At 38.9% G+C, this 12,760-nt stretch overlaps 1 protein-coding gene across 8 annotated transcripts in view; it reads left to right on the forward strand.

Moving 5' to 3' along the window:
• The window catches only part of TANC2 (tetratricopeptide repeat, ankyrin repeat and coiled-coil containing 2), a 492,680-nt gene that overhangs the window by 66,693 nt on the left and 413,227 nt on the right, over nucleotides 1-12,760 (forward strand). For 7 of the 8 annotated variants that reach the window (XM_067540986.1, XM_067540987.1, XM_067540988.1 and 4 more), the window contains exon 1: nucleotides 2,524-2,672. The exons of the other annotated variant lie outside the window; for it this stretch is intronic. In XM_067540986.1, the coding sequence (XP_067397087.1) occupies nucleotides 2,574-2,672 (99 nt within the window). In that variant the 5' untranslated portion in view covers nucleotides 2,524-2,573. Of the gene's footprint in view, nucleotides 1-2,523; nucleotides 2,673-12,760 lie in introns of those variants that run through there. 8 annotated transcript variants of the gene reach the window in all.

A 12,760-nucleotide genomic window follows, 5' to 3' on the forward strand; every position in this document is an offset into this window, starting at 1 on the left:
TCTTAAGATACCATACTCACAGTCTTCTTTGGGTTTTGAGCTTCTGGTATGTCTCATATGCTAACACCTAGCAATACCATAGTCCTGGTAATTTTCTCTTTTACCACAAAGAGGAGCACATTTCCTTATAGGAGAATGCGCATTTTTTTTCAGGTCCAATTCCTGGCTTGTCCTTTTGATGTGTTAAATGTCCAAAGCCATTTTCTAATGCATTTTAGGAAGTTTCTAGATTATATGAGGGGTACAAGATATGATTTGTTAAACAATAAATTTTTTTTTTTTAAATGTACTTTCCAGTTTAATCATTTTGAAGTTGTGATTCCTACTTTAAGGTCTTTAATCCTCCTGTATTTTGCATTTTTTTCAAGCTGTAATAGAAAGTTCTTGGCTTTTCCTCTCCGCATAGCACACAATTAACACAACTTGCTTTTTCCATTTTCAGGGTTCCTGAATATTTGACCTCTAAATTCTATTTTATTTTGTTGCACTTCATGGACTAGTGAAAGTTTCTAGTACATGCTTTAGACTTTGAAGTTGTTCCAATCTCATGTTGTAGGCAAAAGGTGTTACAGTATGCAAGGCAAACCATTTAATTCCAAGTGGCTGCTGTTACCAGGAAGTTTATGAAGCTTCAGATATGTGCATTCTAACTTAATACTGCCAGAATGGTAAACCACCCTCATCATGGTTACTCTGCTATTGTTTAAATTTGTTACCTCAGTCAAAGTGTCAAGTGTAAGAAGAGTGCTCAAAAATGGGTGGTAGTGAACATATTTTATAGAGATAAGCTGCTGGGCCTCATGTAATTAAGCAGTCTCCCTTAACATTTGTTTGATTTTGGGCACAGTTTTAAACAAAAAAGTGTGTAGGCTAAATTTTTGAATAATTTATATGAGCATGAAAAGTTTCAATCTGGCAGCTGTTAACACAAGTTCTGTATACTTGTATACATTATACATAACATTCATAAATGCTTGAATACACTTGGTTTAAACTATTCATGGGCTGTGTTTTTCCTTTTCTTTCACTGTTCAGTTTGTATGGTATATCTTGGGGTAATTAGAATTATAAATCTATAATTTATTTAAAAAGGTTTTGTTACTTGTTTATCATTGCCATTGCTGTGCGCTTTTAAAACAATCTGCTAATTGTGTTTGGCTAGATTGTCAGTTAGTTACAAAATGTAGTTAAATATTTATATCTTCATACTACCTCAAAGCTAGCAGGCAAAGACAGACATGCTGTACTAGAGCACACGTTAAAATTTCTGATGGTAGTGGCTGAGGTGGAAAATGTTATTTCCTCCAAAATAAGCCAGCATCTGCTCTGGTAATTGTTTGGATTTTTTAAAATTTTCAGACTGATTTGTTTTGAAATTCAAATGTCTGCTATGTTTCCTTTTCCCTCCTGAAAATGTTATGTTGGCTGTTTACTTATAAATAGTGTCTCTCTCTTACAAAAGGAGAATATGTGCAGTTTGACAGTGTCATTATGAATTATTCAGAATAAATATAATAAAATTTGATTAAAAATCTGAACTGAAGGTGCTTTTTAAGGGTTATCTATATAGTGAAACAATAACTTTCTTTATATCATGTTAAACTAGTAGCCTTTCAAAACCCTACTTTTGGTTGTCCATTAACAGGTTGTGATAGCCAGCCTACTTAACCTAATGAAGTTATAATAATTTGATCTGTATCTTCTTACAGCGTTCAGTTCAGTGAGTTGTCCTGTGGATTCACTAGTGTACAGCTGTATAACTGAGCCATCTGTAACCTTAGCTTAGTACATTCTAGACTTAAATAGGTCATATGTCATCATATGTTTCATAGAAAATGTTAGTGTTTTACTATTTCTAAAATAATAATAGATGTTGGGTGAGACAAAATGGTCACTTGTAAGCAGTTTTATTGCTGAGTATAACCAACAAGCTGCTAGTGATTGTAAGGCTAGGAGGTCTAAAATAAGAGAATTCTTTTTATTTTGGGAACATAATGCGCAACTGCTAACTGATGGTGTCCTAGGTAGGCCTGGAACAAAATTAGAATTCCGCACTAACTTGTGGGAGAGCCAGGTTAAATTCAAGCACGATTATTTTGTTTCTTCAATTTACTTTGCATATTGCTGAGTACATAAGAACAGCCATACTGGGTCAGATCAGTGGTCCATCGAGCCCAGTATCCTGTCTTCCGACAGTAGCCAATGCCAGGTGCTTCAGAGGAAATGAATACAATAGATAATAGTCAAGTGTTCCATCCCATTGGCTATTCCCAGCCTCTGGCAAACAGCAATCCCTGTCTGTCCTGGCTAATAGCCATTGATGGATCTATCCTCTATGAACTTACCTAGTTCTTTTTGGAACCCCATTATAGTCTTGGCTTTCACAACATCCTCTGGCAAGGAGTTCCACAGGTTGACTTGAATCTACCATCTTGCTTCACAACTTACCAGGATTGAGTCTAAGCAACTTTTTACACTTTTGCTTCCCGATGTTGCTCAGGTATTGAAGAGCACTGAGAACACGAAACCTGGATTGGACTAAACAGAGATGTAGACCTGAGAGCCATCTGTCCATGTATGAGTGGTGCTGCAGGCCAAAATATCACCCCATAGCTCATATTGGTTGCCCCAGTTACGGGGCAAGCTGCACCTCTGAACTCTTTCCGGTTTCTGTGAGTATAACCCTTTCAGTTTCAGGCCTCATGCCTCTGCCTTTTCTGGGGTGGAATCATGTTACATTGTCATTCTTAGACTGGATCCTGGACTACAGTACCCTTTGTATCAACCATACTCGGTGGTGAATTCAGTAACCAGACAGCCTTCTTAAACCAAAAGTATTGTTTAATCTTAACAGTAGGAATAACGCATAATATAAGAGGAAAAGTAACAACACAAGGTCTACACGATGTCTGTCTTATATCGAGGTTTATCATCCCTAGGCAAGCCTCTCGTATTTAGTCACCCCAAACTAGTTATATTGTCTCTCTCAACTGTCTTTCTCCTACTTGACAGAGTGCCCTTTTAAATCAATTGGGGGTCTTTGTTTCCTTTGTTCATAAACTTGGACCCTGCTGTGCAAAACCAATTGGGTGAGCTCCCTACAGGGTCATAGATAGTGCAAGAGCCATTCACTTTGATGTTCTATCTCTTAAAATGGGTGGGTATCTCAAGCCATTGCCCTGTTTCCTGCTTTTTTTTTCTTCCCCACAGCTAGCTAAACCAATGTATTCATATTATCTTCAAAGTAGACAGAAAATTCTTTACAGTGAGAAAAATGTTAGTCTTATTAATGTATTTGACATAAGCTTTCATGGGCAGAAACCCACACATCCGACAAAGTGGGTTTCTGCCCATGAAAACTTATGTCCAAATACAGTTGTTTGTCTTTAAGGTGCCACAGAACTCTAAAAACAGAAGAACTCTGCTAAAAACTCTGCTAAGAACTGAAGAACTCTGCTAAAAACAGACTAACATGGCTACCGCTCTCAAACTCTTATTAATGTTACTTATCCTTGCCACCATGGATGTCACCTTCCTATATACCAACATGCCTCACAGTGGTGACATCACTGCCTGCCTCAAATATCTATAAATATCTACAAGACAATGGGCAGCATTCAGATATCCACGCCAAATACATCTCCAAACTCATCCATTTCATCATTACTCATAACAATTATACATTAAACAACAAACACTTTATCCAAACTATGGGAACAGCCATGGGTTCTAGGATAATTCCCCAGTATGCCAACCTCTTTCTGCACCATCTTGAGGAAGAATTTCAGGACAGTTGCACCATAAAACCAATCATAGATTTCCATCACAATTTCAACGTCCACCATCCACCCATCAAACTTTTTCTAGAACACCCCCACACCAGCATTAACGTCCTGGACACCGCAATCAGCTTCAACAATGGAACTCGACACACAACTGTATACAGGAAACCCACAGATCACCACACTTACCTTCACAGATCCAGTGACCAATCCAAACATACTAAGAAATCTGTTACCTATAACCAAGCATTCACATACTACAGAATATACTCTGAGGAGAATGTCTGTGATATTCACCTTAATACATTTAAAACTGCTTGCAATAAACAAGGACACTCCATCTTCATGTCATGGAATGGGCTACCCAAATACCCCAAAAGAACCTGATTCAATGTGGTGGAAAAAAACCTCCAACTGCACATCCCTACCACTCTACACTGGAACTAATATGTGATATCATCAAACAATCACATCCTATACTCAATGGGCACCACATTCTGAAATAAATCTTTCCTGGACACCCTCTTCTGGCCTTCAAACAACCTCCCAACCTCACTAAGCTCATCATCGGAAGCAAGCTCCCCACAGACCAGGACCCATCAACTCAAAGCAGCACCAGATTCTGCCATAACAAGAGATGCAAAAGCTGCGGGCATATCTCCATTGCTAGGATGATCAGTACCTCCCAAACACACCTTTTAAGATCCATGGGTCCTGCACATGCTTATCACAACATGTGATGTACCTCATCCAGTACACTAAATGCCCTAATAACAACTATGTGAGTGAAACTAGACAGTCATCATGCTCTCGAATGAACTCCACACAGAAAAATCATAAAAGACAAAAACACCATATCACTCATGGGCAAAACAATCACTCCATATCTGACCTCTCAATTTTTGTCCTTAAAGGAAACCTGCACAACACTTTCAAAAGATGAGCGTGGGAGCTTAAATTCATAACTTTGCTAGACGCTGAAAACCATGGTGTTAATAAAGACACTGGATTTATGGTTTATTACAACAGTCTGTATCCCACTAACCCTCCTTTTTGTTCTCTGAGTACAGAGATGTTAACAGGCCACTTCACCTTGAATGGTAACTTACAGTATGTGTTTAAATACTTATGGGATACAATCTATTTCACCTTGTATTTAGTTGTGACATGCTTGAGTACCTTTCCCAGACCTGGAGAAGAGCTTTGTGTAACTTGAGAACTTGTTTTTTCACCAACAGTTGGTCAGTAAAAGATATTACCTCATCCACCTTGTCACTCTTATTAAGGTATGCCAAGTAAATGAACTCTCCGCCACTCTAAGCAATTCTGCTGGACACCTCTTTTCTGATTCTACTAAGGAGAAAAAGAATATGTTCTCTGCCCACAGTACAAGAACATGAAATTTCTAAGTTGTATAATTGATATGACTTGGCTTGAACTTTCTGCTATCAGCATTCTAGCAGCCGCCTTTGTGATTTCATCAGTCACTTGCCCTTTATAAAGCATAATAACATATGATGCTGATGATGTGAGGTTGATTCCATTCTCAATGTTTTTATATTACAAATTGTCATAATACTCCTGTAAACCATTTGGCTGAAGAATTCAGTAGCAAAAACAGCATAATCCTTAAGCCATCTTGAATCAAGTAAGGTTAATAAGTTTCCAAAACTGTGGACATTTTTTTTTCACCTGAACTGGAATGAGAATTGGCCCTGAACTTAATCTAGAGAAACTGATGATATAATTATAATTAGGGTGTTTGTTCTTCACACTTCCAGATTCCATCTTCTTGCAAAAGATAAACTCTAAAGGTTATGATTGTTACAAAGAATGCCTGCCTTTGCTCAGTGATGGCCTGAACTGAATAGTTCTGAAGAAAACTTCTCTTTTGCTTGGAAGAACAATAGCTGTGTGTGACATGGGCTTACAATTGTTGAAGGCAGTAAAACATAGAAAATGATGGTGAACTCCTGACAGCAAGGATATGAAGGACATTGGGGGATCAAGGAATGGGATAAAATAAAATGGCAGCTTTTTATTGCTTTATATCATGAAAAATGCTGAGTCAATCATCTAGGTTGAAACAAGATACATATATAGGAACAAAAAACGTATAGGTTAGTCATAGTTTTATGTGATTTTACACAATAGTATTATATTGTAATTTGTTTCATGTTTGGGTGGCATTCTAACTTTAAATCTTTGTTTGGAAAGGATGATAAGTGAGTAGAAAGAACAATGTGATGGAACTTTAATGTAATCGAGTAAAGTGTAGCCAGTCAATTCCTGCATCATAGTTCATATTGGAATTTTGAACATGCCCACTGTGATGAATAATTTTGTTTTCAGACACTTCTTGTGGTACAGACATAGGATAAAACTGCTTCATAGAAAAATGCTTCTACTTCAGTATAAATTATCATTTAAATGAACAATTTCTGAGAAATTAAAGTACCTATTGGCTTCTTTGAAATAAAAATGGAATGTTTGAGCCAATTAAAATAAAACAAAATAAAAAGTCTAATCCTGATTACAGTTACTCTCTCTGAAAGTGAGATTAATTGGCAAATGGATCTATTGTAGCTGGAAATGATTGGTACAATTTAGTTGATTAATTAGTTTAGCGCAGATTTTAGTGGACATATACAAAAAGAATTTATAGCACTAAAGAGGCATTGCTAGCTACCTTGAAGGTTTCAGAAATGATCATTACGCCTTATTTAAGAGGTGGAGGGGACATAACAGCCATTGAACAAAGTTCTGTCACCACACTAATTTAGCTTCCCAGTGACTTAATTGCAGAACAGATTACATTTATATATTATGAACATTTAAGAAAGCTGTCATTTCAGATACACACAAAGAATGTAATTGTTGGAGCAGTGGTCTTTAATCTTTGCAGGCTATGAGCCACACTTTTTCTTTTCTGTCAACGTGTCTGTGAGAATGCAGCTGGGAGCCTCCTGTGCCATCCATCCCCGCTGTGTGTCGTGAAGGGCTGGCCCAGCACCCCCTCCCCCCAGGCTGTGTGTGAGTCCGCCCCGTCCGAACCGGCGCTAGGCTGCGGGTCTGAAGCCGGAGACCCAGGTGCTGCGTACATGCTGTGGGGGTGATGGGGTGGGATGTGGTGGGTTACTGCAGGTAGGGCGGGGCCCAGCTCGCAGGAGGAGGTAAGTGGCATGTTCTTGCTCCCCCCCCCACAGGTACAGACCCTTCTCCCCTGGGCAGCTGGGGGATAGTACTGTCTTGTGGGAGCTGGGGGACTCCTCCTGCCCTACGCAGGGAGGGAGGGCGTGTGAGGCCTGGGGAGCCCCAAATGCAGGCTTGGTCCCCAGGTGCCAGAGACCCAGGGTATGCCACTGGAGCCAGGCTGGACAACCATGAAAGGGGTATTTCAGGTGAAACCTTGAGACCATAGGCATACAGTTTCTAAAAAAAGTTGAAAACCTCTGCAACAAACAATGGATAGGGAGCTAATCTGGGCTCTGTGACAGAGTTCATTTATGATTTAGAAGTGAGGGTGGTTCACTTGGCTCTCCGATCTTTACTTACTCATCTCAGTTGTGCAGGTAACCACTGAGAATACAACAGCAATGTATTACGTCAGCAAGGAAGCAGGTATTTATTCAGCTCTGTTGTGTGCCAAGGCAATTGATCTATGGAATTGGTGCATACTACATACCTCTGTCTGGTAGCCCTGCATTTAGCAGGGGAGCAGTGTGTGGCAGAACAGTTCAGCAGAGACAGTTTTCAGCTACCAGGTGATACAAGAGATTTCCTATTGGGTTCAGCTTGTTGGGGACCTGGTTCAGCAAATAGTGTCTTTCTTTGTGCAGGAGCGGGAAAGGACAGTCAGTCCATTTCGGACGCTTTCCTAATGCATTGAGGAGAGGGCCTTCTGTATGTCTTTTGCCCTTGCCATTAATTCACAAGGTGGTGAAGAAGATAAGACAGGACAAAGCATGGTTGATTCTGGGCATATGGATTTTTCATGACGGAAATTTTATTTGCCTGCAGAGGCTGAAGAATGAGTCTTCTTTCAGAGAAACTCTAGAAGAACTACTCTCTTTCAAAATGTCCACCCACTGCTGCTGTTCCCAGTGGGAGTGAAGCCAAGCTACTGTTTGGGAAGATGGTTCCTCCCTGTGCTGTGTGGTAGAGAAGAGAAGGTGAAAGGACGCAGGGCTATCAGTGTGTTGGAGCAAGCACTTCTCTGCTTGTTGATACAGAACATTACTCTCATGTTGTCCATCAGCACTTGGATTACAGATATTAGAGCCTATCAGATGTCTCATTCACATATTTGATTGAGTGCTTATTGTCAGGTCCTGTAAGTAGATTCTTCATGACCCAGACTGGATGCGTCTGAGAAGACTACCTGGCATGGAAATGCAGTACTGAAGGGGACCCCATTACTCCTAGCAATGAAGAACTTTGAGGATTTTCGATAGAATGTTTAGAAGTTTTCCCATGTCTAAATTTGGAATGTAATCCCCTGCTGACTAATGTAATGCTCTCATTTGTAGACTGGCAAAGAGTTATGTATGTGGAGGAGAATTTAAGACCCATCACTTTTAAGAAATACTTCATTTATTTTTGAGAGCATGGTCAAAATGGGTATCACTTGATAAATGTTTGTAGATCTTTCCTCTTCCTACATATGTTAACCTTTTTGATCATTGCCTTTTCTGACTAGGACTTTCAGGACATATTACTAGAGACAGACGTTATAAATGAGACAGATTCTGGGAATAAATTTTGTCTTGATTGTAAGGTACTATAAAAACTAATTCTGCCTAAAAAAAGACATTAGGTTAATAGGGTCACTTGTTGCTGAGGTGTTCCTATTCACAGACTTCTACTTTACTTCCTTTTTGTGTGAAGATAAATATACAAAAAGGCAGCCAATAGAACTGCTCAAAATTTTTCCAAATTGGCAGCATTGCTCAAGGAGGCTTTAGTGTCATCCTTTTTATATTCTCAATAGTAGCCTTGGACATGCAATGTTTTCTATGACTATACTGATTTCTCTGTTTGTCTAATTTAGCTAATATCTATAAAATTCATTTTAATATTAGAACTAAATTCAAGAAGTCTCAGTTCAGAATTCCAGGAGCAAAATTGTGACCATTACAATACAATCTGTTATGTTTATAGTACTTGAAGATCAAAATGTTCTATAGTAATTATTCTTGCCAGAAGCAACTTTTGGAACGTTCTTTCAGTTATATAGACGTTTTTATCTCAGCGGTTAACAAGTAGGAAGAAACTTAAGTAGAAATAAAACTCTTCAAATTGTATCTTAGACGTATATAATACATACAATGAAAACATTTTGCTTAAGATATTTTTCTTATCTGTAGTTCTGTTTTCTTATGTTTACACACTAAAGACTGTAACGTACTTGATTCAAAAGTATTCATTAAAGTGCTGTTCTACTCTGAAAAAGAACTATGTAAAAACGATACCTTCTTACTTAATATCCACTGCTGATGTTTAGTGAGGGTCCTATCTATTTACTGTAGTAACTAAAATACATTTTTATTACTACTTACTGCTATAAACTGTGCATAGCCAACACAGTTTTGGGAAAGACCTGGATTTTAACTGGGCTTGCACATCTGCAAGATAATTGTTAAATAGCTTCCAACTGAAGGGCCAGATTCTTTCCTCTTTGCCCCCCATAAAAACCTATTGAAAACTTTAGAGTTGTACTTCTGCAAATGAGGACGGAATTTAGCGTGCAGTGTCTTATTGGTGATGGTATCTGAGACAGAAAAAAACTCACGTTGACTTTTCAGGTCCCTTTCTGAATTTGTAGGACAGGCAGTAGGAAAAACACTTTTCCTTTCGTTGGTGGTATTAGTGTCCATTCCAGATACCTCAGTATAGTTTCTTCTGACAGCAGTTGGAGATAATCTATTGAGCTTTCTTGTTGATGTCATCTCTTGCATATAAGTGGCTCCTTGACCTTATTTTCTGCCTTTAGCAGATGCAACGTCAGTACCTGCCTGAGGAGAGAGACCTGAACAAGGAGAAAATTATAGTAGGTCTGATTAGTAGTAGTGATTTCTAGCCCTACATAATGTGCATTTGCTTTTGCAGCACCACAAATTGCACTGACAGTCTGTAAACTCTGTCTTCGTACAGAAGGAATAAAGAAATAGGTCTGAGAGATTCAGGAGAATTATTAAATACATAGTAATGTGCAACAGAGTTGCCTAACCTCAAGGATTTGGTGTAGTATTGGTGCCTTGGTTTCCCTAACCTTATCTGGACAGCTGCCATTATGGATTGGGCTGATGCCTGAAACTTCCAGCCAGCCTGCAGCACCATCCCTCTCCTAAACTGCTCTTCATTTTCTAATGTTCTGACTCAGCAGGAGGTGAGGGGAAGGAACTGAATAGCTGGCAGTAGAAGAAAGTGAAATTGCAGCAATTGGTTCAGCAGCAATAGCATGCTTGGAGAAAGACTAAGGGGAGAGGCGAGCTTTCAGGGTATGGGTGTGGGGGAGGAAGGAAATCTGAATTGGGAAGGAGGGTAAATTGTTCATGTATGCAGAGTGAGTTGTGTCAATTTGGTGAATCTGTTTGTACAGTTTCTGAATTCTGTGTGAGGTTATGAACTCTATATGTATCTGTACTAAGCTGCAAACTCCATTTTTGAACATGCAGCCTTTTGTCTTTGTTGTTTTTTCACCTCCTTGTTGGACCACAATTCTAACAGTGGCAAAGGCCTAACAACACAGGGTTGTTAAATCTTGATGGTCCTCTATTAAAAAAGGAAGCACCCTAGATAAAAAGCTGACTTCTACCTTGGAGAACTGGTTTATCAGTAGAAAAGTCACCTTCCAATGAAGTCACTTGATAGGTTTTTGATCACCTGTTGAGGCTGCCCACTGAGTCACCTGACACAGAAAAATAGAAGGTTATAAGGCGTAGGAGTGGCTTTACTTGGGTGTCTCTGACCATTGTTCATCAGTTTAGGATCTGGGCTGATTTAGTTGGGGTTGGTCCTGTTTTGAGCAGGGGGTTGGACTAGAGATCTCCTGAGATGCCTTCTAACTCTAATCTTCTATGATTAAATGAACTATGTAGGAAAGACTGCTACCTATTTTAAGAATCACCTAGATCAAAACACTTTCAGAATATTTAAAGCTGAACAATTATGCTTTTTTTTTGAGACGGGGAGAGGGGCGGAGGAAGACTTTTCACCTACCATACCTGGTGCAAATGGAAAAGGAGATGCAATTAATAGTACTTTCTGTTATACAGTCAGTGAATTTCCTCTCCCCAACCTCTGGTCATCTAAGTGCAGATTCACCCTTAGGGAAAAGGCATTTGCAGGCATTGTCACTGCTCTCCACTTGGGAGAAACAGATTGTACAAAGTAATGAATACAAGAAAAGAAATATGGCACAGTAACATTTTTTTTTATTAAAGTACTTAGCTAGGATTCTCAGCTCAGTATCTAGTTGTTTTTATTTTTTAATGAAGGCAGTAGATAATTTCTGTAACAGAGAGAGCCAGAAATAGATTTCCATATTCCAATGTGCAGCTGTCTTTGCAGGTCCCCGTTATTCCTCTCTAGCAATAAGCACTCATTTGTATAATCAGTTGTTAAACTATCTCCCTTTTTTCCAGCTCGCACTAACAAGTGGTATCAAATTAATTAATTATGTACTCAGTTAAGCCTCTATATCATAAAAATAAATGGTGGATGGGTATTTATGAAGATAAATTTTGAAAGCAAACCTCATTAATGTTATCAGACAAGTAAAGCAGATAGAAAAAACCCAGTAGGACCAGTACATGTTGTTTATAGTTTGCATTTTACTTAATCTGTGATGTCTGTCTTAAATTGTAATAAGCTGTATTTTTGTGTGACTGTTAACGCATTGATCTTAAATACAACACAAATGAGAAATTTTGCATTGCCTTTTAGTAGTAGTAATGTGTCTGTGATCACTTTACAAGTAAATGAGAGACTGTGCTAGAAAAGAAACTTCAGGATAACTCACTGATTTGACTGCTAAACCAATGCACTTCCATGCTTTGGGCATAAACTTGAGACACTGTTTGAGAGTCACTGTGGGTTAGGTGATTGAGGACTGAAGTTCCTGTGTTGTCATCAGTGGAAATCTACATTTCTTTGTAACTTACCCTGCCTTGGCTCCCAGCTATGGAATACCAGCTCAGTGATGGCCCAAGTTGCTTAGCCTTCTGTTTGCAATTATATGGGAATATTGGTACATAGAATTGGGGAAGAAAGGGATGGAAGAAGGGTGCAAATGTTGGTTCAGTAGGAGAAAGTATTGATTAAAATCCTACAATCCTTGTTTGGACTTGCTAAATGGATATCTTGGCATTGGTGAATGCTGCATTTATGATTTTATATACTGTAAGTAAGAAAGCAGATATTGAACAATATACTTTTATTCCAAAAACTTCTGGTCAGGTCAGGTTTAGATATTAGAGTGACAGGGCTATAGAAAACTGATTTTACACTCTACAGGACATATCTGACATTCCCTGTACAATCTGGACTGGTGTATAGCTGTGTCACCCCAATTCCTTACTCCTTGAGCCCGTCTTGCACTTGTTCCACTGCGTGAACCCCCCCACACAGCTTCCTGCAAGCTTCTCTTAATTTAGTGAGTGAGTGCTCCTGGCCAGCCACTCATGGGATTATGCAATAAAATGACCCCAGCAAACATCCCCAGTCCCAGATGCAACCCTAGGAACTTTGGTCTTGCAGTATTCAGTGCTGCCCACTGAACCTTGCAAGCTCATATTAGTTTGTCAGTTTATCAAAAAAATTGATATGCACCAGCTTTGTCACTTTAAATGAAGTCTCTACACACACCCAAAACACATGCACTGCTTTAAATAAAACAAAGAAATAAGTTTATTAAGTACAGAAAGATTTTAAATTATTATGAAACAGAGACATATAAATCAGATTTGATCAGGATG

The sequence above is a fragment of the Emydura macquarii genome, unplaced genomic scaffold (assembly GCF_026122565.2).
Source record: "Emydura macquarii macquarii isolate MOO-44397 ecotype Brisbane River unplaced genomic scaffold, CSIRO-AGI_Emac_v2 contig_629, whole genome shotgun sequence".
Lineage (NCBI taxonomy): Eukaryota > Metazoa > Chordata > Testudines > Chelidae > Emydura > Emydura macquarii.